Below are 27,915 nucleotides of genomic sequence, written 5' to 3' on the forward strand. Positions count from 1 at the left end.
TCAGAGGTAGAAGCCGGTGGCCGGCGGGTCGGGGAGGCCGGACAGGCTGTCGGGGACGGGCAGGATCTGGACAGCGGGGGGCGCTGCTCCGTTTCTGTTGGGCAGCGCACGGCCTCCTGGGTAAGCGCCGCTCAGCAGGCAGCCGTTCTCCATCTGCACGAGGAAGAGGAAGTCATGAAATGCGGGACGGGGAAGGAGGAAGAGGACGCAGACCCTGGACACCCAGCTGGCAGCTCACAGTGTGTGTGGCTCGTTAGGGTCAATGTCGGTTGCACTAAATATCATAACCATGGAAAGGAGGTGTGGTAACACTGCAAGAAAGAAACTTCCACTTCTCAATAGTCTGGCAGCATTTTTTAGATCTGTAAAATCTTTATAAACTATATATATATATGATTTTTTTGTGTTAATAGTTTACGGAGATGTTTCGGCTCCACAACAAAACCACATGTTTACAGGATAAATGAGCCAAAGCAACCAAAAAATGACAAATTTTGGATTGTTATAGAACACATATGACAAAACCACAACATATTAAAGTGTATTTTTTTAAAGTGGTATTATTTTTGGATACATCTGAGTCCTCGTGCCGTTGTTCCTCTCATTCTGTGCCGCAAACACTTTCAGCCTCTGCAGCAAATAAAATAAAACCACAACCACGGCGCAGCGCTCTCCATCGTCTGCAGGTCACAGCGCGTCGCGTGTTTTTAACCTCTGAATATTGAGCAGCGACCCAGAACCAACAAAACAAACAAGACACAGATGAAGAAAAGAAAGACTGCGGCGCTGTCCTCTCTTCTCCTCAGCTCTCACAGCAGTATGTGTATTATTATATTCATACACATATTTTATGAGATGAAAGAGATGTTCTGTACAGACAATGTTACCCACTAATTCTAATCAACGACTCAAGATGAATAAAAAAACACAAATAAATCACTAAATTGTTGCGATCTCGCAAAAAAATATAGTTTTAAAGATTTTTTTCTAATACTTTAATGAGTAATTATACCAGTACTTGTCCAAGTCTTACAAAGTCTCACTGGAGATTAGGACGCACAGACATAACGTCTTCCTTACAAATACATTTACCTGAAAACACTGAAGATTGAACTCTTCTGATATCAAATCAATGAAGTCTCATGATATGTGTGTATTAGTGTGTACACAGCAGATGTACTTGAGACACCATGTTGTGCCCTGCAGGAGGTGCAGTTGAGGCCCAGCATTGAAAGGAAAAACCAAAATCATGAGAAAAATCATTTCATGAGAAGTTGCCGATAGTTTTTGGGGAAATGATCAACCAAAGTTGATGAGTTTCGTTGACTGGGATCATAAAATGCAAGAATCAAAAGTGCAAAAGAACATCTCGCCTAAAAGTCAAGATGGCGGCCGCAGCATCTGACACGGTGATTCAAATTATTGTTAACCGTCTAAAAGCCCCAAATTATAAATAAACAGCACCGGAAAAGTCGGGTTGTAAGCCGCTATCACCTTCAATGGTCGTCCCCGCTAGCTCACCGCTGTAGCCAGCAAGCGCTGCTGCTAACACCCTGCTAGCTCCTCGCTGTAGCCAGCAAGCGCTGCTGCTAACACCCTGCTAGCTCCTCGCTGTAGCCATCTAGCACTGCTGCTAGCTCTCCGCTAACTCCTAGTTAACCACGGAAGGTAGCAGGACTAGCCCAGCTCGACGCCAGATTCGGGCAGCGGGGACGTGAACAGTAGCGGCAACGGAGTGCTAGCAGCAAAGCTAGCTGTCAATTGTGGGGAGCTAGCAGCAGCTTTAGCTGGCTACAGCGGGGACAACCACTGAAGGTAGTAGCGGCTTATAACCCAACTTTTACGGTTTTGTATTATCGTTCCATCAATGAATCAACTGATTGTTGAAGCTTGGGACCAAAGTATTGGACCGACCCTAAGAGCACCGGTACTATTGTGGCTAAATACAAACAGTGCTACTCACGGCATGGTGAAAAATTATGTAAAATAATTTGAAAAGTCGTGAGAACCGATCCCCCAACCGAATGGCTCCTTTTGTGGCACAGTGCCAAAAAGCCAAAAGGATACCATTGAAGTTATTACTGTGTTACACACACACGCACCACTGTCCAAACCTTTACAACGCGTCTGCCTTTCAGCATCCTCACCTTATTGGGAGCGGGCTCGTGAGGGATCTCAGAGGCCAGCATGCCGTAGTGGTCCAACTGCCGGCAGGGCTTGCCCACCCCGAGGATCTGCTCCAGGGAGGCGCTGGGCGGAGGGCACTGCGACAGGCTGGAGATGACCTGCGCCAAAGGGACCGGGATCGGCTCCGGCTGCAGTTTGTGGTTCGCGCCCTGGAAGGACGACACCGCGGACTCGGCGGCGCCGCGCTGTCGCCCGTTCCTCCCGAACAAACCGCCCGCGCTCACGGCGTAATCCGCATCGTCAATGTCGGGCATGCCGTAATCCACGCAAGAGTCCGGCGAGGGGTTCTTCGGGGGTTTCCGGCCGTTCTCGAGCAGGCGACCCTGAGCGAATCCGTAGTCCTGCCACGGGGATTTTCCCACCGCGTGCTCCTCGCTGGAGACGCCGTGTAGTCCGTTGAGGTTTGCGACCTTTTGATCGGCGCGGCACTGCTGCGGGAGGTGGTTCTCCGCCCTGTGCTGCTGCTGCCGCTGCTGAAGGTAGCGCTGGTGCGTTTGCTGCTGATGATGCTCCCCGTCCAGCTCGGAGGCCTTGCCGTTGAAGACAGTCTGTTGCGTTTTGTAGTGTTCCAGTTGGATCCCTGCCTCGATGAGAACGTCTTGGGCAACCCATTGTCCGTTGGCGATCGATTGATTTTGGCAGCCCAACAGCTCTCCGTTAGCTACGACGCCGGCCAAATGGTTGCTCTGGTGGTTCCAGTCGTGCACCGCTTTATCCGGCCGCATGTTGAGGTGCTGCTGCATCTGCTGGGACAGCTGGAGGATGGGCGTGTGGCCCACCAGGGTAGGCTTGTGGTGAGGAAATTGTATTTGCGCGTCAGCGCCAGAAGAGGCGTTACTTTCGGGTAGCGGCGCCCCGGTCGCGGTGGTCTCCGAGGCCGAGCCGAGAGGCACCGGCCCCCGGCACTCGGCGGGCTCCGTCTTCCCCTCGATGGAGTCGTAGATGTACGAGAGGATCTCGTCGTTGGTGAGAAGGTCGTCCAAGGTGGGCACGCGCTCGGGGTCCATCTCCACCCTGATCATCCGCTCGTCCAGCAGCAGCAGCTCCAGGTCCTCGGCGCTCAGCCCCAGGCCTTCCAGGGCTCCGAACAGATCGCCGTTCGAACATCCACCATCCTCCGAATCCACGACACCGTGGCCCTCCAGGGACAGCGAGTCCAGAGTGGCCAGCAGCGGGTCGAAGCTGTTGCCCTGCTCCGAGAGGCCCGGGCCTAGCGCGCCGACGCTCGGCTCGTCCCAGCTCCTGTGCAAGCCGGAGGAGGGTTCAGAGTCCGAGAAGCCCATTTGCTCCCCAAAGAAGCTGTGGAACGACATTTTGGGCTCCGTGGCGGGCTGGCAAACGTACACCGACTCGTCCTGACTCATGAGTGCCCCGAGAAGAGAGCCAGGGTCCAGGCCGTCCCTCACCAGCCTTTCTGTCCGGCTCTTCTTTGATTTACTGCCATTCTTATCATGGCCTCCGTCTCTAAAGGCTGCTAGCGGGTGGTTGGACTGGTAGAGCAGGGCCTCGCCCGTCGCGTAGGTAAAGGGTAGATGCATGGAGCGCTTACACAAGTGTTCTCCTCCCTCTTCATCCCTAAGGAGACAGAAAAACATGATTATTGTCTGGAGGCAATTCATTTATTTGGGGGTTGCTTACTCCGTTTCTTCGGTTGGTTCACAACAAAACAGAAAGCGACAGTAACACATACAGGAGGGGCCTCTGGGTGGCGATGATGTAGTCCGGCTTGCCGTTCTTGTACACCAGCCTGGCGTTGGACTGGACCCATTTCCAGAGATTCTCCTTGGTGAGGAGCCTGAACACCGTCAGCCCGCTCTCTCCGGTCTTCATCACTGCAGGTATGGGATGCAAACACACTTATTATGACAAAATGAAGATAAAAAAGTATAAAATATACAAAAAAAAAATTTTAAAAATGTTTTCGTCGTTGCTGCTTTCACGACCCGACTGATGGACTGACATCCTCTGGTGACTTATCAGGTATCAGGAACATATTCAGTGATATGCATTTTGTGCATTTACTGATGAAAACGTTCTACTTGGAGCACGAGCACCTTAAAGAAAGTCCGGGTTCCTAAACCTCAGTGTTCCATATGACCATATTTGGACATTGTAGCAATGTTGTAGCAATGCAAAGTGTATAAAGATACAATGAGCGATACTATTATCACATTGTATCATATTTATCATAGTAATACTATTATCACATTGTATCATATTTATCATAGCGATACTAGTATCACATTGTATCATATTTATCATAGCGATACTAGTATCACATTGTATCATATTTATCATAGCGATACTATTATCATATTTTTGTGCAATACTGTTATTTTGTGCCACATTTTTTTCACCCTAGATTTATTGTAATTCTGTGTTAGGAGAACCGAGCAAAATGCTCTTTTCATTGTATAGAACGACTGTTATCTGTGCATCTGACAGTAAAAGCATCTTGAATCTCGTCGAGGTCCTCTGAGCAGAACTTCTCCTCGCTTTAACGTCTTGATTAATCCTCGACTGACGGTCGCACCGCCGCTGACCTCTGAGGGGTTTTGTGCGCCGCGGCGTGGATCATCTCCCATGCGTCGCTCGGTGCCGGTGGATTTGCTCGGCCCTATCCTCTGCTCTGGCCGCTCGGCAGTTTTTGCTCAATCTGCTCCGTAATCCAGCGGGATTACTAGCGAAAAGCTGTCTGAACTCTCTGACCATGCAGATCGGAGCGGTCCTCCTCAAACATCATCAACCAACGCGACATTTGTTTCTTGTCACACCCACAAAACACAAAAGCTTTTAAATTATTTCACAAAGAGATATTATCAAGATTAATTAATAGTTTTGCAGAATTTCCTTCATTGAGTTTCTTGCAATATTTGGTCTCGTTTCATAAAGTATTTGATTCATTCATGCATGCATGTTTTCAATAACACATGCATAAAACTAAACTGTGATTTATTAAATGTATATTCTTTCTATTTAAGATAATATACATAGTGACGTGTAAATGTTATTACAGATGCTCAGAAACCTCCGCTCCTCTCGTTATTCATAGATTAGATCTGTTGCATTTCTTTCTAAGTGAGTCAGCAGAACAGAGGTTTTTGGAAACACTGGAATAAAGTGGCCTCGTATGGGATTAATCAGAGCGAGCGTGTTGACCTTTTGGAACAAGTCGCTCCTCATCCCTCACCTGCAGCTGTCGACTCCGATCAAAGTATTTAGAGAAAATGTCTTTCTGTACTTTGTTCAGTAACTGAGAGGAACTACGTGGATCTTTTGTTCGCTGTCCTACTTTCATACGACGGATTGTCCTTTCAGTTTATTCGTGTTAGATTATTTTTATTGCCTTATTTAAACGCTCCTGGAATCAGAAGACAGACGGTCGGCGTGCGACACAACTCACTTCGGACGTGGTTCTCCGCGCAGTACAACATGTCGGCCGCGTGGATGAACTGATAGCCGGTTCCTCGTACCCGCAGTTCGGCCTCCGTGTAGCCCAGAACGATCTTCCCCCTGCGCACAAAGAAACACAACATCAGTCGTGGTGCAAGAGACCGACAACCAAACCAATAATTCCTGCTGTGGTGGTTTCATCATATTTATTGATTTTACATAGTTTCTTAAATTCACTTTTAAAGGCTCTTGCATATAAGATATATACCATGTGTTGCATCTAAAATTGGCCCTAAAGCTTAAAAATTGAAGCTTGATTTTGGAAATGCTTCATATTTCTTGTGAAAACTTTCCTCATGTGTACAAACAGTTTTGGTGATGGAAATTGGTTTACAAAAGGTCTTATGTTCACAAAAGCAGTGGAATATATAAATAAAATGGTAGATATATGTAAATAAAATGCTGTATTATCGTCTTATTTCTGCGTTGTGGGTTTCGTAAGTGTTCAAACCTACAAGACACTGGAGGCTAAATGCGTGCATGTGTTTTAGATGTGGAAGAGGAGGCCTTACTTTGCATCACAGGCCAGAGGCGTGAAGTCCAGTTTGTGTTTGGTCCTGAAGATCATGTTCTTGGTCCGAATCTCCAGGATGGACGGCGGCTGCAGAGGAGTCGCGATGGCGAACAGGGCGAGCTGAGGCGGCGCCTTCCCGCCGTTTTCCTGCCGCTGGTTCTGTCCGTGCAGGAACTTCAGCCGGCCCTGGATGTTCAGAGCCTGTGGGGGAGGAAGTGTGTCTCAAATGTTGTTGGTTGACATGTGAGGGGCTTTTACAAAGGCATTAACGCGTCCACATGGCATCAAAGTACCGTAAAACTCAGGTTACAAGCCGCTACTACGCTGCTGCTAGCTCCCTGACAACCACCGAAGGTAGCGGGACCATCCCCGGCTAGACACCTGACACGCGAGCAGCACTAGCTTGCAGCAGCGAGGAGCTAGCAGCAGCAGCGGGAAGCTAGCAGCAGCAGGGAGCTACCAGCAGCGCTAGCTTGCTACAGCGGGGACACGCACCGAAGGTAGTAGCGGCTTGTAACCCGACTTTTACTGGAAATGTGTTTTAGTGAGATCCAGTTCTCATCCAAGTGCTTCGTACTTTCTGAACTGTCACTTCTTTTTATTTTAACTCAAAATCTGAGTAAGAGCTTACGCGCATATTTAATTTGCGGCCGTAGCTCATGGGGATGAGTGGTTGTCTTGCAACCACAAGGGAGTTGATTCAATCCCACAGTTCATAAGACACTACGACTCAAATGCAGATAATACATTTCCACCATTGTGGGAGTAATAAGGGGATAATTCCAAATCTTTTGCATCGTCAAGTCAAAATGGCCGTCGTCCCGCAGGTTTTTTCCCCCCTTCTTCTGTGTCTGAACATGGAGCCTACCAGGAAGCCGGAGGAGTTGTCCAGGAGGCAGCGGAAGCGACACATGAAGCTCCTCTCCAGGAAGGACGAGTTCTCCGGGGGAAGCTGCTCGGGGTTGTAGGTGACCACGGACGAGCTGCTGTCCGGGTCCATCTCTGTATTTACAACAACAAAAAAAACGAAATATGACAACAAGAAGGCAGCGACAAAATAGAATTTGTCGGGTTTTCAAATGCTAAACGCAGCTGTGCGCGTGCGTGTGCTTAACACTTCTGATTTCCTGATTCCTGGAATCAAAGTGAACGTATAACGCCGCCCTTAGAGTTCATTCTTCAGCTGGACTTTAATCTTGTGTCGTACAATCAGCTGCCCTGCATCACGTAGAACGGACTTATGTAATGAGGCCCGGAGCGAACGGACTTAGCACACCAAGTGGCAGCTAGCGGGGGGAGTGTGTGTGTTTGTGTGTGTGTGTGTGTGTGTGTGTGTGCAGGGTTAGTGGTCTCAGAGTTGTGGGTCCTGGTCTAAACACATTGCTCGCAGACGTAAGCAACTTAAAACCCAAATACAGATCTGGGACCACTTCACCTCCTAAGCTACGCTGAAGATTATCGGAGTCATGTGACTTGACCTGAGCACGGTCTTATGGCTTAAAGCCCTGGGACTGTGTTTACCTAACCGGCTGATATTGATGTTTAAGATGTGTGTGTGTGTTTACACAGGCAGAGGTTTGTAATTCAGCCGTAACACATTTCAGATGGAGAGTGGAGTTTTAGGAGTCGATTCATGTTCGACCAAGCAAAAGTTTGCCGGTGACCCCGTTTTCCAAAGAGAGAGATTACTGAACGGTCACAGGCCGCGATGCAGGGGCCCAAAAGGTCAGGGGGGGCCCCTGGGAATTAATTTACAAAATATCACTCCAAGAGCCACGCATCAACCAAGAGAAGAAGAATGAGCACATGGGAACATAAAATGACTACGTAGAGACGCAAAAGACTACAATTAGACACAAAACGTCAACAAAGAGACATAAAATGTCAACAAAGACACAAAACGACTATAAATAAACACAAAATGACTACAAAGAGACCCAAAACAACTACAAAGAGACATAAAACAAATACAAAGAGACACAATACGTCAACAAAGAGACACAAAACAACTATAAAGAGACACAAAACGTCAACAAAGAGACACAAAATGTCAACAAACAGACACAAATGTCAACAAAGAGACACAAAATGTCAATAAAGAGACACAAAACGAGTACAAAGAGAACCAAAACGACTACAAAGAGACACAAAACGAGTACAAAGAAATACACAAAATGACCTCAGAGAAACATAGATCATCAAACGACTATAAAAATATAACAAATAGACACAAAATAACCACAAAGAGACACCCAACAAACAGACAAGACACAAAATGACAACAAAGAGACAAAACACATCGAAGAGACAATGCAATTAAAAAAAACACACAAAATGACACAACAAAAGACACAAATAAAGATAAACAATTTTAGACAAAAAGACAAAAATTTGATACAAAAAAACTACAAAAAGACAAAATAACTGCAAACCGGCCTCTCTGCAAATCCAATATATATTGTGTGTGTTATTGTGTGTGTCCCTCCTCAGCGTCCTCACCTTGGGGCGAGTCCTGGGTGATGGCGGGTTTGGCGGCCGGAGGCGGGTTCAAGGCCCAGTGCAGGTTCCTCCTGAGCTCCTGCTGGTCCTCCGTGTGCACCAGCTCGTACACGCTCTGGTGCATGACGTCGGTCTGAGGAACGACGGCGAGGAGAACAATTAGTCCTTCATGAAAACACGCTGTGAACGCTGCCGCTGTGAACGCTGCCGTGGCGCTCGCTGCCGCTGTGCTCGCCGCGGCCCCGGCGCCGAGGGCGGCCCCGCGCTAAAGGCTAGGCTATAAATAGGTCGGGCCCTGCTGAGCCCTGAGACTCTGCATCATGCGGAGAGCGGCGGGTCAAACCAGACCCCCGAGCCGCCGCCGGCAGGTGTTGCACGCGAGGCCCCCGACCCCGACCCCGACCCCGAACCCGGTCTCCCGGTTTGTGAAGCATCAGACGTGTCCAGACTCCATCGGCTGATTCTTATGCTGCGTTCACACCGAGCTTTTTCGCAACGCTTTTTCGTTTTTTTGAAACTTTTTTTGCAACTTTTTTTGCAACGCTGTTTCGCAACACTTTTTCAAAAATGTTTTCCGCCACATTTTTCACCCAAAAATTTTGCAACACTTTTTCACAACGTTTTCCAGGAGACGTTTTCGCAACGCTTTTTCGCAACGTTTATCACAACATTTTTCGCAACATTATTCGGCACATCTTCCACCAAAAAAATGTTGCCACACTTTTTTCGCAACTTTTTTTCGCAACGTTTTTTGCAACGTTTTTTTGCAACACTTTTCCACATGTTTTTCGCAAAAACTTTTTGCAAGTTTTTTCGCAACACTTTTTCTCCTGAGTTTACTCGCTCGGCTTTATGTGGTTAATTCGCTTCATTCGTTTTTTAGCGGCGAAAAGCGCGGCTTTTCCGCTGCTTTACCTAATTTACCTCCCATTAAGACGCCACTATCGTTGGCTTCATCTGTTCATCACCTGACACTTTAAATCCTCACTGAGGATGAGGAGAGATTCCTGTGTCACAATTGATCTTTTTTCGAATAACAGGAAGTTGCTCGAGCGCGGCGCAGAGAGGAATACCTGGTGGAAGCCCAGGTAGTCCTGGATGGTGTGGGAGGAGTAGAAGATGGTGCCGCCGGCCGTGAGGACCATGACGAACCCGTTGAGAGCCTGCGGGTCAAACAAGGATGCAGACGGTGAGCAGAGGGAACAGAGGAAACAGTGTGAGAAGTTTAACTGTACTGGAGTCAGGAGTGTTTTTAGTGGCTCTGACGGACCAGAATGTGACATTTGAGGTCGTCTGCAAGTCATCCTCATTTCAGGGTTTCTGAACTGGAGTTAACGACTGAAAAATGACCAAATAAAAACATCAAACGACTACAAAGAGACACACAATGTGAACAAAGACACACAAAATAACTATAAAGAGACATAAAATGTTTAAAAAGATACACAAAATGTCACCAAATAGACATAAAATGTCAACAAAGAGACACAAAACATCGACAAGGAGACACAAAATAACTACAAAGAGACTTACAACTATAAAAAGACACAAAATGTCAACAAAGAGACAAAAAATGTTTACAAAGAGACTCACAACAACTATAAAGAGACACAAAACAACCAAAAAGAGACACGTAGACAATCAGATAAGGCACAAAATGACTACAATGAGATAAAACAAAAACACACAACACTTTTCAAAACACAAAATGACTACAAAAAGACACAAAACAACTTCAAAGAGACACAAAACTGACACAAAGTGGCCACAAAGAGACAGCTAGTCATGAATGGATGCATGACGACCCACAAAGTGACAGAACATCAACGTAAAGAGTCAAAAGCATCACAAAGTGTGTGTGTGTGTGTGTGTGTGTGTGTGTGTGTGTGTGTGTGTGTGTCTGTCTGGCTGCTGTGCAGTAGAGGTGGGGGCCATAATGCATTGCCTTATATTCATACAGTGTGTAATATAGTACAGTGTTACTGGTACAGACACACACACAACAGGGCTCTTAATGTGATGCTTCTCCATGAATTACTTATTGAGTTTTTGTACCTCGAGATGTGTGTTTTTGTACCTCGAGATGTGTGTTTTTGTACCTCGAGATGTGTGTTTTTGTACAACAAGTTGTGTGTCTTCAGGTGAATAAATCTGACCATGAAATAAGGAAGTTTGCTACGTGAGAGCGTAAGTTAATGATGAGGATAAATATCTTTATTTGTACCTCGATGCAACAAAGATGAAGGAACGAGCCGACGGGCGCTGCCTCTCCGACCTTTTACTGATGTGAATTATTTAATTTGTGTGTACGATAAAACACATAAAAAAGTAGTCGATAGATTTGAGTACAGCACAGTAAGATGAAAGCTACGGGAAGGAAGGAAGGAGGGAAGGAAGGAAGGAAGGAAGGAAGGAAGGAAGGAAGGAAGAAAGGTGAAATGGAGCACACTGATTGTTTCTCTTCAAAGGGAAACAGCTGGTGCAACGTTTCCACCTCACCACACACACACACACACACACACACACACACACACACACACACACACACACACACACTCTTTCCTAGATCAGCAGGTTTGTCGCTGTGTGACTTCATGTGTATTTATCTCTTCATACATGTATTTCTTCGTAGTGTAGTAGTTTCTGTCTCTGGTGATGTCATCGTCATGTTTAACGGATTCTTTGTTTTCGCTGCGTTTCGGGAGTTTCGGAGTCGCTCAGTCGGTCGCGTTTGTTTTCCAGTGATGAAGAACGAGGAGCTCGTCATCAAAACTTTCGGCCATGTTTTCTTCTTTTCTTCACTGAATAATTGAAGCGATCGCATCTCGTCTATAATTCACCGACGATGTGAGGATCAGAAATAAACCTTCACATTCCTGAAGCGAAGAGGAGGAGGAAGAGGAGGAAGAGGAGGAAGAAGTCCTCTCTTTTCCTCCAAATGAGCGTTCCTTCCTTCATTTCTCTTCACCTCCGTCGGGGGAAAAGCAGCCGGATGTTTCTCCTCCAGAAGCCGGAGCGATGCTCAGAGAGAGGAAGTGGAACGGAAAATCAATGACGGACCAATCCTGAAGAGATCTGGCAGCCGCTCTCTCTCTCTCTCTCTCTCTCTCTCTCTCTCTCTCTCTCTCTCTCTCTCTCTCTCTCTCTCTCTCTCTCTCTCTCTCTGAACTGAAAAACTGTTGATCGTCTTTTTTTTTTTTTTAAACTTAAATTTTCAATTTCAAATGAAAATAAAAAAGCACGTAAAAAAACGAGGGAGACGAGGAAAGAGGAAGTGAAAAACTGCGCTGACTCTTTTCTGTGTTTTAAAGACTCAATGGAGGAAGCCGGGTGATGCTAAGCTAAGCTATCAGAGTATTGATCTTCTCATCTGACTATTAAAATCCCAAAATGTCCCAAAAATTTATAAAAATATCTTCTAATTCGACTATGACATAACTGGTAGGAATCATGTCAGAAACTACTATAAATAAAAAAAAAATAAAAAAATGAATAAAAAAATAAAATAAATACAAATTAAGATAAATAATAAAAAAATACAAAATATAAAGAAATAATGAAGAAATAAATAAAAATAAATATAAAATAAAACAACCAAAATTGTTAAAATAAAAATAAATAATACAAAAAAGATAATAATAAAAAATTAAAATAAATAAATAGAAGAAAAAAATAGAAGATAAAACAACCGAAATTGTGAAAAAAAATAAAAATGTAATACTTTTTTTTCTGTTCGAGAGAATCCATATTTAGGCAGCAAATATTTTTTGAGTTATCCCAAACATGGAGCTCTTTGCGCTCAGATTAGCGATGGGCAGACAGCGGCAGACGTATCGAGGGGTAAGCTGCCCTGAGCCGCTGAGCCGCCGCCATCGGCCTAAATAGGTTTTGGGCACTTGTCAGGAAGAAGAAACAAAGTGAAAACACGAGCGAGACACACACATCCAACCCGTCCTCTCAAGCGTGATCCAACACAGTATTTGGGGGGAGGAAATGAAACGTTTGTGTGTTCGCAACAACACAATCTCACACACCTGAACCGAAAGAATCAGCTGAAGACACTCGAGTGAACACGAGCAGGACGAGCGTTCTCACCTGCAGCAGCAGCTCGCCTTCGGGGATCTTGGCCTCCACCGCCGACGCCGACGCCGACGCCACGGCGGCCGCTGTCGTGGTTTTGCTGTCGTCATCGTTCACGGCAGCTGGAGACGCTCCGGTCAGGGCGACTGTAGAGAGGGAGGGACAGACAGACAGACAGACAGACAGACAGGCAGACAGGCAGTCAGTCAGACAGACAGACAGGCAGACAGACAGTCAGACAGACAGACAGACAGACAGACAGACAGGCAGGCAGGCAGACAGACAGACAGACAGACAGACAGACAGACAGACAGACAGACAGACAGACAGACAGGCAGGCAGGCAGACAGACAGACAGACAGACAGACAGACAGACAGACAGGCAGTCAGTCAAGCAGGCAGACAGACAGACAGACAGACAGACAGACAGACAGACAGACAGACAGACAGACAGACAGTCAGACAGACAGACAGACAGACAGACAGACAGGCAGGCAGACAGACAGGCAGTCAGTCAGACAGACAGACAGACAGTCAGTCAGACAGACAGACAGACAGACAGACAGGCAGGCAGTCAGACAGGCGTGAGGGGGGAGAGGCAGACAGGTTCTTTAGTCATGTGATCATGTTTGCAAAGCGCTTGCTGTTACTGTCGGACCGCTCCACAGCCTCAGCCCGAGATTGAGCACGACCCCGAGCACGAGCACGAGCACGAGCCCCAGCATGAGCACGAGGATGAACCCGAGCGCGAGCCCAAGGTTTAGCACGAACCCAATCCTGGCCATGAGCACGAGCCCGAGCACAAGCTCGAGCATGACCCCGAGCACGAGCATGACCCCGAGCACGAGCCCAAGCATGACCTCGAGCACGAGCCGGAGCCCAAGCACGAGCCTGAGCCCAAGCACAAGCCCAAGATCTAGCACGAGCCCAAACCCGAGCCCGAGCATAAGCCCGAGCATGAGCTCGAGCATGAATCCGAGCACGAGCATGACCCCGAGCACGAGCCCTAAACGTTCTGTCTTTCGCAGAGATGAGTCGTTGGCACACTCCAGCGAGGCGACAGTTCCTTCAGCCGACACGATATCTGCACTTTAATGCAGCAGCAACCCCGCCTCCCCCTCCTCCTCCCTCTCTCTCCTCCTCCTCCTCCTCCTCCTCCTCCTCCTCCTCCTCCTCCTCCTCCTCCTCCTCCTCATCCCAGTCGTTCATTGGCTGGTGGGCCAGCTGTTCTCATCCTGATGGGATTCTCCTTCTTTCCCAGCGAGCTCTCGGTGCTGAAGGCGTGTGAAGCGGTGAGCAGGCCGGTGGGCTCCATATGTTGTTAATATGCAGATGAAGTTATGTCCATTCAGATATGTGAGGAGCCGTTAAGACAATCATGTGACCCGGTGAACTTACTAAAAGAATCACAACCTGTGCATCAAATCAATGGAAACAATATGTTTAGACTTTTATTTTGAAATTCTAATCCTCTTGTTTGTTTTAGTCTGCTTTAGTACATTTGGGGTCTTGTGGCGCACTTCAGTCCCTGGTGGTCAAACTCAGTATTACAACAACAAACAAGACATTTATCGTTTCTTCACATATTTTAGTTTTTTATCTGTTCATCAATGCAGGAAAGAAAATGTAGAGGTGTTTGTAACGTACATGTCTCTGTTTGAGTAAAAGTATTTTGTTGGACATGCGAGTAAAAAGACAGGATTATCTCTATTAAATCAATTCAGTTTGTTCCCTGTGTTTGCGTCGTTGTAGGAACCCCAAATTAAGTCCAATACTTGTGTTTATTGTATGTATTTGTTCAACAAAATGTATATCTGCAAAAAAAAACACATAACTATAAACATCCAGGAGGAGGATGAGCAAGGCGGATCAAAAAGGACTCCTCGAGTTCCCCGAGTTAAAAAAAAACGTATTCGGTGCCGTTACAACGACCCACAGACTAATAATGCACCTTTTTAAGAAAGATTACAACATAAAGCAACAATAAACACAACCCAGAAAAGAATTAACATGTTATGAAGCATATTCAGTCATAAAAAAAACATGTTTTTTGGTTCAAAAATGGAAAAATTGGCTACTTTTTGTCATGATAGTTTCCAAAAGGTCAAGAACTTATTAGACAATAATTTACTTCTGCGACAAACAATCGACGTCTTAATATGGACGACTTGAAAGACGATCCGAGCGTTGGATTGTTTCCATTGGGACCGTTCGGTCGGACTCTCACGATCGTTAACTTCCCCAACGAGAGACGTGATGTCATGAGAAGGAGGGCGAGCGGTCCGGCGCGTTAATCTCTGACCTGTGACCCGTGATGACCCTTGACCCCCGGGATGGGGAGGGGGGGATGTATGACATGATTGGGTGACTGGGTTCTGGGTCAGGTCTTTTGTTGTCTGGCTTAAAGGAGGTTAACAAGGAGTCCATCGCGTCGGGAGTGTCGAGCAGACACTGCAGCATATGGGCTGCGAGTACCTTCACACGAGGCACGGCTTTGGTTCAACGCCCCCTGAGCTTGTTCCCATACACCTTGGGTCAACTCTCAGGGGAACAATGGTCTTAAACCAGTATCAGACTGCCTTAAACCAGTATTAGACTGCCTTTAACCAGTATCAGACTGTCTTAAACCAGTATGAAACTGCCTTAAACCAGTATGAGAATGCCTTTAACCAGTATGAAACTGCCTTTAACCAGTATTAGACTGCCTTTAACCAGTATCAGACTGCCTTAAACCAGTATGAAACTGCCTTAAACCAGTATGAGAATGCCTTTAACCAGTATCAGACTGCCTTAAACCAGTATGAGACTGCCTTTAACCAGTATTAGACTGTTTTCAACCAGTATTAGACTGCCTTAAACCAGTATTAGACTGCCTTAAACCAGTATGAGACTGCCTTAAACCAGTATTAGACTGCCTTAAACCAGTATTAGACTGCCTTAAACCAATATGAGACTGCCTTAAACCAGTATTAGACTGCCTTAAACCAGTATGAGACTGCCTTAAACCAGTATTAGACTGCCTTAAACCAGTATTAGACTGCCTTAAACCAGTATTAGACTGCCTTTAACCAGTATTAGACTGCCTTAAACCAGTATTAGACTGCCTTTAACCAGTATTAGACTGCCTTAAACCAGTATTAGACTGCCTTTAACCAGTATTAGACTGCCTTAAACCAGTATTAGACTGCCTTAAACCAGTAATATATCTTATATTGTTATAAATGTTTTTTTTTAAACTAGAAAACACTGTTTATTGTGATAATTGTTTTCTAATAATGAAAAAAACATGTTCATTGTGGTAATTGTCCCCTAATAACAAAGAAACAAAGGCCTCATGACCGTCACTGTCATGGCGGCGTGGCGCTCTCCGTACGTCTGTCTCCTCGCCAGAGAGCTTCCTCTCGTCAGCATCTGTGTGTTTGTTTGTTGTTGGGTTGTTTACTCCTCAGAAGGCCCAGGTAGGCGGCGGCGTGACGCAGCCAGAGGAGGCGGCCATGAGCACAAAGCGCCGCTCTCGCCGTGGCGCTCCAGCGGGCGCAGAGTGCACGATGAAACATTTACGCTGCCCGCTGCCGTCTCATGCATGAGGCACAGCAGAGAGATCTCCCAGAGGCCGACCCGGAGAACCGAGTGGAGCGCCGCGGCGTTCCCACAACATGCCGATGTTTGCATGACGGAGCTCCGAAGTGACGGAGCGACAAACAAGAGAACGTCAAAACACTGAGGACGGGTTGTGTTTCGCTCGCAGTCGATCACTGCAAGCGCCCTGTAATATATTCTGACGTGTGATTGGCTCAATGCCACCGCAGCTACAACACACACACACACACACACACACACGCACACACACGCACACACACACACACACACACACACACACACACGCACACTGCCTTTTTGCACAGGCAACGCTGAGCTGGAATTAAACCAGTATTAGACTGCCTTAAACTAGTATTAAACTGTCTTCAACCAGTATGAGACTGCCTTAAACCAGTATTAGACTGCCTTAAACCAGTATAAAATATCTTTAATCAGTGTCAGACTGCCTTAAACCAGTATTAGACTGCCTTAAACCAGTATAAAATATCTTTAATCAGTATCAGACTGTCTTAAACCAGTATTAAACAGTCTTCAACCAGTATTAAACTGTCTTAAACCAATATAAAATGTCTTGAACCAGTATTAATCTGCCTTAAATCAGTAATAAATGTCTTAAACCACTATCAAACTGACTTAAAGCAGGAATATACCGTCTTAAACTCGTATTAAACTGTTTAAACCAGTATTAGACTACCCAAACTAGTAACAAATGTCTTAAACAAGTAATAAACTACCTTAAACCCGTAGTAAATGTATTAAACTAGTATTAGACTGCCTTAAACTAGTAGTAAACTGTCTTCAACTAGTAATAAAATGACTTAAACCAGTATGACACTGTGAGGAGGATCTAAAGTACTCTATCGGTAACTTTAAGGGTTGTGTTCGTGGTACTGGCATCGTCACGTCCAGACGATACCGAGCCGTTCTGGAGACGCTCAGGGAGACGAATTCTCACGCAAAGTGAGAACCGACGTCCACGTCCACGCTCGTTCTCCTTCGATCCCGGACCCGAACAAAGTCCGTCGCCGGCGGACGTAATGTAGTTTCCTCCCAGATTATAAATGTTTATTTCGGAGGCACAGCTAGTTTCCTGACGGGCACATTTTGCTAAATGGCTCAACGAGTTGTCCCGGGACGGCCCCGCTTCTGGCTCCGGTCCCGGCCTTCATCACGCGGTGGCCTCGGGGGACACGGAGAGCCAGACCTCCTGTTGGGTTTCGCCTCACAAAGAAGGGGGATGAAGAGGAGGAGGAGGAGGAGGAGGAGGAGAGGGGGAGGAGCCCAAAAAACATTTAGCTCACTCCAAACATCCATCCAATTTTTGTCAGTTTTTCAAATTTGTCCCATCATGCTATTTACAACGGGATTAGCGGGGATGTTCTGTGCTCGCGCCGCCGCAATCCCCGGCCCATCCTTACATGCCGCCGTGGCCTCTTTCCAGGACGTTGTTACAGGTCGCCGTGTACCCTCGACGACAACGAAAGCACACACACACACACACACATACACGCAACGCTGCCAAAAAGACACTTAACAAAGCTCTGGCGACCAATCACGGGACAGATTTGGGATGAAGCGTTACTTAACACCAAAGAAGCTAAAACACAGAGGGACACTTTCTCTTCTCCGCCGCCTCATTGCGGAGGTATTTATAGACGGATGCAGGTGTGCAGACTTCACGATGTGTTCTGGTGTTAGCATACATTCATAGAGAGAAAGATAGATGGACACAGATGTCATTAACTTGCTTGTTCACGCCACATATGTCATGTCTCTGGTCACATGACACAACAAAAGCAGGCGTCTGCGTCATGAAGGAGGGCCGTTATGTGTGCAGCATTAACCCGGCGTATTAAGCCCACATGACCTCAGTACTACGCTAGTTACGTAGCGGAGGAGCTTCGGCTATTTTGAAACGATTCAGGCCCCGAGGACAGAATTACTTTTACTCTTCACACCTGCAACATGAAATATACTCGTTCAGTGAGATCATTTGCTAAAGTACCGTGTTTGACTACACTTTTAATGTATTTGTACGGTACTTAAGGTGTTTTCATTTTCCGCTACACATACTTATACTTTATTATCTGCTAGATTTAGCTATTTCGCATGAATATATATAAAATAATGCATCATTACAGGTGAAGATACTACACATCTTGAATAAACTACCCAACAGAAAAGTCATGTTTTCACACAGAAGTAAGGTTCTAACACAGAAGTGAGGTTCTCAAATATAAGTAAGGTTCTAACACAGAAGAAGGGTTCTTATACAGAAGTGAGGTTCTAACACAGAAGTAAGGTTCTAACATAGAAGTGAGGTTCTAACACAGAAGTAAGGTTCTAACATAGATGTAAGGTTCTAACATAGATGTAAGGTTCTAACACAGATGTAAGGTTCTAACATAGAAGTGAGGTTCTCAAGTATAAGTAAGGTTCTAAGATGGAAGTAAGGTTCTAACACAGAAGTGAGGTTCTAACACAGAAGTAAGGTTCTAACACAGAAGTGAAGTTCTAACACAGAAGTGAGGTTCTAACACAGAAGTGAGGTTCTAACACAGAAGTGAGGTTCTAACACAGAAGTAACGTTCTAACACAAATTGTTTCTTCAGGTAAAAACAGAAGCTAGAACTGGTCCGGGTTCCTAATCTGCGCCACAGGAACTCCTTGACATCACGTGACACGTCCAGCGGACCGCTGGACGTGTGCGTCAGCATGTACACGGGAGTTTTGTGTGTGTCGAGCGTGTGTGTGTGTGTGTGCGTGTGTGTGTGCGTTTGTGTGTTAATTATTCCACCAGAGTGTGACTGGCAGGGGGAGTAAATATAGAACGTTTCAACTACTTCACCCCCACAAACACTGCAGTAAATGAACACGCGATGCAAACATACCGCCCCCACAACCACTAACATACACATGGATGCACAGCACACACACACACACACACACACACAGACACACACACATGGCCACACATATTGAGGCTGAACATGAACACGCGGTCACTAATGCAGGAGGGGAAAGCACGCACCCTGTGCTGCGTTCGTGTCTCCCGAGGTTTCTCGATCACATGGTTGCATATTTGCTTATGGGAGGCGAATCCAGAAAGGTGGGAGGAGGAGGAGGAGGAAGAGGAGGTGAGGAGTGATGGGATTTGGGGCGGGGTCACTACTGATTACCAGGTTTCCCCCCCATTTTGGTGGCCTGCATTCCTCGCTGTGTCGTATCGTGATCAGCGGGGCTGGGGGATGGGGGTTAAGCCCTGCAGGGGAAGGACAGAGGGAGGGAGGGATGGAGGGAGGGAAGGAGGCAGGAAGGGAGGAGGGAGGGTCGCCACGAAGAGATGACCCGTTGCTGATCATGTAACCCACATAGCTCTGCCTTTCGTTTATGCACACACACACACACATAGATGACCTACAGGAAGGAATGGGGGCGGGGAGGGGAAGCGGCTTTTTTTTTTTTTTTTTCAAGTAACAACTCATCAGCCGCAGCAGAGCGGTATCATGACATGTCACAAGACCTTCACAACAAGCTTACATAACCAATCCCGGGCATGGCGGCGGCGACGGCGACGGCGGCGGCAGAAACGCTGTCGGCACGCCGGATACTTCCAGCTGTGAGCCGACGCTCTGCGCGCTGGGCGCGACGCGAGCACGTCCATTCAAACTGAGTTGTCTGGCCTCGTTTTTGCGGCGGATTCGATGCGAGCCTATCGGCGTGGAGGTTTCGCCAATGAAACGTCTCCACTTCATTAGTGTAAAGTTTTAAATCCAGCCACAGATGCATCCTACGAGGATCCGCTCAGAGTTTTGCATAATTCATTTTCTATGCACCCGTGCCCTGATCCGGCAGGAGTTGCGTAACGATGTGTGATGTGCAGTTTCCATGTTTGCCGACTCTATTAATGGGAGACGCTCGAAGCCTCCCAGAACAGATACCACGGTCTACCTTATGGAAACTTGTGAAACATTAATGGCTCCTCTGCTGTCGCTGGAGGAGCAAAAAACACAATGAATCAATGGAGTCTCACTGCGGATGGAGGATCGTTACCCTGGTGGCAGCTTCAGCTCACACAGTGTATGTAGACACATGTTAATGCAGCTTGAAGGGGATAATTGTTACCTACAATAGGGCAATTGTTTAAACATGCAAATGAAGCATTTTTTCATTTTGTCAAAAGTTGCATATCTCGCTCTTTCAGCCATAATAATAAAGATACATTTGCACCATGTTTATACTTAATGTTGTATAAATGAGGTTATGAATGCTGTGTGAACAAACTCCTCTGCATAAACACTCAGGATATATGAAGGAATGAAAGAGTTTAGTAGATGTGGGCGCTGCTGAAGTGGAGATTTCAGGATCGGAGTCTTACAATTTTATTTATTATTATTATTTATTTATTACAACTTTGTTTTGTATGTTGTAAACCTGGTCAAACATTCCAGGTATTTTTTTGTTGATATTCTAGTAAAACCACAAACGATATTTTTCCCAGCATTCCCACAATTCCCACAATTGCACAAGTGTGTGCAGTGTGCCACACACACAGACACACACACACACACACACACACAGCCAACACTGAACCACATGAGGGGGAATCTCTCTGCAGCCGCAGGGATTATGTCCTCTAATCTCCATCTATGTTTACAATGTAGAGTGCATCTGAGAGACTTCTCTTTGACGACACGAGTAGAAAAACACAGGATTAATCATCATATCATGCTCCCGACAATAACAAAGATGGCGGCTGGGCTCGTATAATACGTGTCAACCTGATTAAAAAAACAGAGGAGGGGCATTTGTTCCACTTCCACTACGCCGTGTTTCGGCTTCACGCGCGAATTAGCGCATTAGCGAAAAATGTAGCAACCGTTAGCGAAAAAATGTAGCATCCAGCTGGAAGGAAGCACCTGTGAGGCGTGTTCCTGCTGCCTGCAGGACTCAAGCCTCCCTCTCTCGTCTAGCCGCCCAAACGAAGCCCAGAGTGGAAGCAACGCCGGCGTTCCCACAGCGGACCGGAGCTGAGTCGCGGCTCCGCGGAAAACCCAATGTTTACATGCTAACAGCAACAATGGCCGACCGCGGAGAGACGATCCCCCCCCGGAGCATCGTGGAAGAGGTGTAGGAGGGGGAGGGGCCGCTTATTTAATGTAAGAGCCCTGAGCTCGTTAATTACTTAAAGGAGCGTCCAGGAAGTAGGCTAATGCAGTTAGACAAGACGGGCCTTTCTATAGGCTTCACTTTGACCTATTGGTGCTGAAATCCATTATCAATAATTTACTCTGACAGGACGAATGATTCCATACGCTATCACGGACAGACGGACGGACCGGGGGGGGGGGGGGGGCGATGAGCATTACTTTCACTGACGGCCACCGATGTGGGAAGGAAAAAAAAGTGGGCTTCGTTTTTTATTTCTACAGGGCATCAACAAGCCTCTCTCACACACACACACACACACACACACACACACACACACACACACACACACACACACACACACACACAATAGAAATATGGATCCGCCCAAAAGGCGCTGCGTCCTGTCCGTCCTCGGCCCCAAACTGCCATCTCGAAAAGAAAAAAAAAGCCGCCGCTACCTTAAACAAACATTGCTTTGCCTCCATTTCATGAATTCTTTAGACTCGGGTGGCAGGGTTCCTCTCAATTATTCATGCCGGGAGACGCGCCCGCCGGCCGCATTGCAGCATTCTCCGTGAAAAGATCACCGCCTAAAATAACAATGTCTTCGCTCCGCACGGCTCTTTCTCCGCGCTTTTTTTCCCCGCCGTTTCGGTTTTTTAATGGACGACCAAACGCGGCACACACACACACACACACGTACGTACGTACACACACTTATGTGCACACAAGCGCGCGCGTCCGGATGAAATATTGAGGGTTGTTCTCGCTCGGCGGCGGCGGCGGCGGCGGCTCGGCGGCTCTTCTCTTGGCCTCCTCCGGTCTGATGAGATGAGCCGTGAGATGTGGGGAAACAAACACGCAGCCGCTCGGCTGTTGTGACATCCTCGTAATGGTCGAAGGGACCGAACACACAACTGAGGGCCTTTTGCAGAGCGGCGGCTTCCAACACACGACAAAAAGGATGCAGGAGAGAGGAGGTCGGTTCAGGTTTGGCTTAAAGGCTAAAGAGAAGGCAACATGTCTTATTTACACATCGTCTTATCCGTTGTTTAATGTCATTATTTACAGCTTTGTTTGTTTGTGGTCTGGTGTTTTGAAGCCTCGCGTTCAACATTTTTGGTCGTCGCCATCTTGGTTTCTTTTTGCAACCAGACAACAAAACAAAGAAGACAACCAAACGCCAAATAAAACGTTTTTAGGTGAAAATTGTAAAATTGTGAAAGAGTTTAATGAACAACTCCCAGACCGGATAAAACACTGTGGTGTCGACCTGTCAATCACCTTGTAGCCCCGCCCTCAAGCGTCCCCTTCTTTATGGTCTGTTTGACTCTAACAGACCATAATGTACTAAATGAACATCAGGCTGTATAGAAGAAGACTTGAAACTAAAGACATAAACTCATGTTTACAATGTTTACTGAGGGAATACATCAAGAGAGAAGTAGAGTCACTTATATAGACTTCTATACAACCAGAGGAGTCGCCCCCTGGTGGTCAGGAGAGAGAATGCAGCTATAACACATGAAGCATAGACTTCTATACAACCAGAGGAGTCGCCCCCTGGTGGTCAGGAGAGAGAATGCAGCTATAACACATGAAGCATAGACTTCTATACAACCAGATGAGTCTGGTTGTATCTGTTAACTACAAACTACAAACTGTGATAATGTTCATTCAGATGAAATGAGACAACACCACCTCTTTCTTCCACCTCTGACAATTATGCTAACAGTTTCCACCTGTTCTCAGTCTTTGTGCTAAGCTAGGCTAACCACGCCGCAGACCTCTCTCTCTGTGCTCATTAATTTCATATTGATCTTCTGTGAGTTTCATGGCGCCGATTTCACACAACCGGCCCCCGAATGGAGGAACAGGTTTGTGACTCGACCCAACAGCAAAAACACATTTTGAGAAGGGAACACTCAACCGTACGTACCGGAGAAGAAGTTCTTGGCCCGCAGGTAGCTGACGCTCAGCCGGAGGATGGAGAGCTTGTCCAGACTGGCGGTGACCTCCTCGGGGAACGGCAGCAGGCTGGCCAGCCGCTCCAGCTCCCCGTTCAGCCGGTCTCGGTGCCGTTTGGACGGGTTGGACTTGGCCCCTTCGGACGGCGCCTGCTTCACCCTGACAGACGAGACGAAGGGAGAAAGAAAGCACCGTGAACTCACCATTAGGCACCAACAAGAGGGACGCAAACCAGTTTGAAATTGGGCTTTTTTGTTGGATTTCTTGTCTTCGTTGTGGCGCCGGGAAGACGTTTTGGGTCATCTATCTTTGCATCCATCCATCCATCTATACGTCTATCCATCCCTCCATCCATCTATCATCTATAAATCCATCCATCCATACATCTACCATCCATCCATCTATCCATCCACCTACCCATCCATCCATCCATCCATCTCTCTATCTATACATGTATCCATCCACCTACCCATCCATCCATCCATCTCTCTATCTATCTTTGCATCCATCATCTATAAATCCATCCATCCATCCATCTATCCATCCATCCATCCATGGATCTATCCTCTATAAATCCATCCATCCATACGTCTACCATCCATCCATCCATCCATCCATCTCTCTATCTATCTTTGCATCCATCCATCTATATATGTATCCATCCATCTATACATCCATCATCTATAAATCCATCCATCCATTCATCTATCTACCAATCCATCCATCTATCTATGCATCCATCTATCCATCCATCCATCCATCCATCCATCTATCCATCCATCCATCTCACTGGTTCCCTCCACACACAGAAATCCAGTTTGATTTCTTCCTTTGGATTTTTGGGATTATTGCGGAAAATAATCTCTGAGGCAAACAAATGTTTACGATACTTACTCGTTTCATTCAGTTAATCTCCACCAACAATCGCCTCTTTCATGATTTCGTTCTTCATCAGCAAGTATAATCAGCAGAAGTAAAAGGCTAACGCTAACGCTAACGCTAGGCTCAACGGGGCCACTCAGGTCTCCAGATAAAGGAGCGCTTGTGTTCGTGAGGGCGCGTCCCCATGACCTGAAGCCTCAAACCAGTAACCCTCTGGGACTCACTGACATCACCTGAATGCTGCAGGTGAGAGCGGTGTATTCTGGGTATTTATTTTAGCATTGACCTGTTTCACTCCCGCGTCATTTTAAATAATCTGTAACAGCTTCAATGAACACATCAAATATTTGATGAATAAATGAATAAATATCCTCTGATTTCATGTGTTTTCATCTTTCATCCTTAATGTTTGGGAGTAAATATAATATTCCCGGCTGAACGACTTTGTGCCGTCTTCTATGTTTGCCTTTATTTTTTAACATCTCCATGTTTCCACTGGTTATATTACATTATAGTAGATAATTATTTATTAGTCCGCAGTGGAGAAATCTACAAGATTACAGCAGCAAACAGGGTTAAAGTGCACACAAGAGACGTAAAACATCTGCAATTACTGAATATTACACACACACACACACACACACACACACATATATATATATGAATATAACATAATTTCAAAAAATAATCACACTATTTTTGCACAGTGTAGTCTGTGTTTAACGTCACATTGCAATGCATTGTGGGTAATTGTCTGCATCACGGAGCGGGTTCATAAAGGGCTCAAAATGTCGGCCAGGGACTTGAACACCCGGCGGTTTGGTTGCAGAACCAAAACCCTGCAGGGGAGAGGACGTCAAAACACACGCTGACTCACTGCTGGGTGTTAGCTTCATGCTATCGTTAGCTAAATGCTACTTATGTCAAATTAAAACTACAAAGGAAACATTTAGCAGGTTCACATCTGGATGATTATTCTGCAGAAGCATCTCCAGACAGATTACAGATTATTTACGTGAAGTGAATTCTGACTCTGATCTGTTGGATTAAACAACTCTCACAAAGATATTTATTCATATGTTCTTAACATATTAATAATCTTTATTGCTGTTGTTATTATCTGGAGTATTCTTCGGTATTTTACATCTACAATACGGTTTGAGACCCGAGAAAATACAGAAATAATAAAGAAAAATAAAATAACAATGTCATGAAGGGAAGACAATTAATATGTCGATGGCTTCATGTAATAAAAAGAATAAAGGTCAAATAAAATGTTTTAACCACATTAAAAACAAATGTATTAACACAATGTAAACATTTTTATGTTGTTCAATTGAACAAAACACATTGTTCTTTGTTGTTGTTGTTGTTGTTTACAAACGTCTCTAATGTAAGGAAACTCTCAATCCTTTGTTTGTTTGTTTGTTTATTGTCAACAGTACGGCAGCAATATGAGCCGACAGCTGCAGCTCCTGTTCCCATAACTCATGACAGCAGAAGCTGCTTACTGATGATGTCATGAGTGTGACCGTTAATGTGTGTACTACTGTACTACAATATATATATATATATATATATATATATATATATATATATATATATATATATATATATATATATATATATATATCACGTAAATGCAGAAAAAGTGTAATATTTGCCTCTAAATTATACATATATATATATATATACATTTATATATATACATATATATATATATATATATATATATATATATATATATATATATATATATATATATATAAATGTATAACATATCATAATGAATCCCCTGATTGTATTTATTTGATCCCAAGATGTCATGTAATCATATTTTATGTCTTAAAACTAATTACTTGATCAACAACCCCCCCAAAAAATTTGGAGATTTCAGATTAATTCTGTCACTTGAGTTTCACACCTTGATGTCATTTTAATATTTATGGATTTTTTGGATGAATGAATTAAACATTGATTTGAAAAGAAAGAAAAGAAAAGAAAAGCAATAATTCTTTAGTTTGAGAAAACTGATGAGTCACTTATTAGTGTGTGTGTGTGTGTGTGTGTGTGTGTGTGTGTGTGTGTGTGCCTCATCAATAGTTCCAGTCACAGAAGATTATGGTTTTTTTTCATGGGTCTTATTTCATGTTTTAATGTTTCTGACATAAACATTTCTCCCATTAAAACATTTTAAATGGAAGCAGTACAACACTATAATATAATCATAATAATAATTATATTAATAATAATAAATGACCTAATTCAAGATTAAACTATCATAAAACACATTTTTTTTCCAGCAGCTGCTCAGACTTCTTAATAAAGTCACGTCCTTCATTTTTAATGTGGGTGATGACGTCATCATTACTGCTCAAAGATTAAGGCAAATGTTTGTCATGGAAAATTAAAAAATGACGTCAAATCAAAGCCTTAAAACATGTTTTATAATAATAATAATAAGATTTTTTTTATTTTAAATTGAGATTTCTAACATTAAACTCGACATATTATTTTTTATGTCGAAAAAAACGATTATTGAACATCTTAAAAACGATGAAAACAACATGAAACATGAGGTATCCGGACCCTCTTGAAGGGCGTTTTGACAGAAAATGGCGCAACAACCTGCACGAGGCCGCAGCCCGCAGCGCCACGCGCACTGACGCAACACGCACGAGATATTGCAAATGAACTCGCATAAGTATTTAAAATAAACGCATAAATAAAAACGAGTTTAAACCCCGCAGGACGGCTGAAGGTTACGCGCAGGCCTCCTGCGGGCCTTTAATCCGCAGCGCGACGCGCGGACTGATCTGCACATTATTATCTTCATCATCATCACCATCAAACAAGAAGAAGAAGAAACAGAAACACGTCACACAGCAGGTGCGCTGATATTTATGTTGCGTTATGGCGCAAAAAAACCCACAAAAAAACGGAATCTTACTGTATTTATATGTAATAAACGCATTAAAGTGTTTTGGTTCGTGTTTCGGAGCCGAACATCCGGGTTCTTCATCCAACAGGAGGATTGTTTTCTGTGAAATGAATGTGCGTCAATATGAAACGCAGATGGATGTAAAGCGGAACTCACGCTCTCTGGACGGGTTTCCTGCGCTTGCGTCCCGCATACATGACGGCTCCTCTGCGTGAACAGCCCGCTGGGTTCCTTCAGGAGCGCAGCGGCATGTGCGACCCCCGCAAAGTGCTGTAATCCTGCGGGTCAACGCCGCAAACGCATGCTTTAAAAAAAGAACAGCAAAGAAAAATATGAAGGAAAAATCGGAGGAAAACTCAAACAAATTAAGTTTTACGAACAAGAAGCTCGTTGGGAAAAAAAAAAATGAGTTACGGAGATAAATAAAAAAAATGTGCAGAAAAAATAGAAATTGCGCAGAATAGGATGCGCAAAAATAAATAAAAATGTAAAAAATCAGGACGCTGTCCCCGCGGCCTCACGGGAGGAGCAAGTTGTTGAGAGTAGAAAAGGCGATGTTGAGGAAAGAAAAGATGAAATGACGACAGAGACGCGACCCTCCTCTTCCTCCTCTTCCTCCTCTTCCTCGTTATAAATACAT

At 45.2% G+C, this 27,915-nt stretch overlaps 1 protein-coding gene across 1 annotated transcript; it reads right to left on the minus strand.

Moving 5' to 3' along the window:
* Positions 1-27,472, minus strand: LOC137782686 (aryl hydrocarbon receptor-like). The gene is made up of 11 exons (XM_068572216.1): positions 27,432-27,472; positions 23,424-23,611; positions 12,749-12,879; positions 9,727-9,816; positions 8,654-8,786; positions 7,023-7,156; positions 6,153-6,355; positions 5,591-5,700; positions 3,878-4,019; positions 2,386-3,762; positions 1-157 (listed from the first exon to the last, which is right to left on the minus strand). The coding sequence occupies exons 1-11, from the start codon at positions 27,470-27,472 to the stop codon at positions 1-3; spliced, it is 2,706 nt and encodes a 901-aa protein (XP_068428317.1).
* Positions 27,473-27,915: the final 443 nt, after the last annotated feature.

This window comes from Clinocottus analis, unplaced genomic scaffold (genome assembly GCF_023055335.1).
Source record: "Clinocottus analis isolate CAN_PGR_092001 unplaced genomic scaffold, fCliAna1.0.p SCAF_12, whole genome shotgun sequence".
Classification (NCBI taxonomy): Eukaryota; Metazoa; Chordata; class Actinopteri; order Perciformes; family Cottidae; genus Clinocottus; species Clinocottus analis.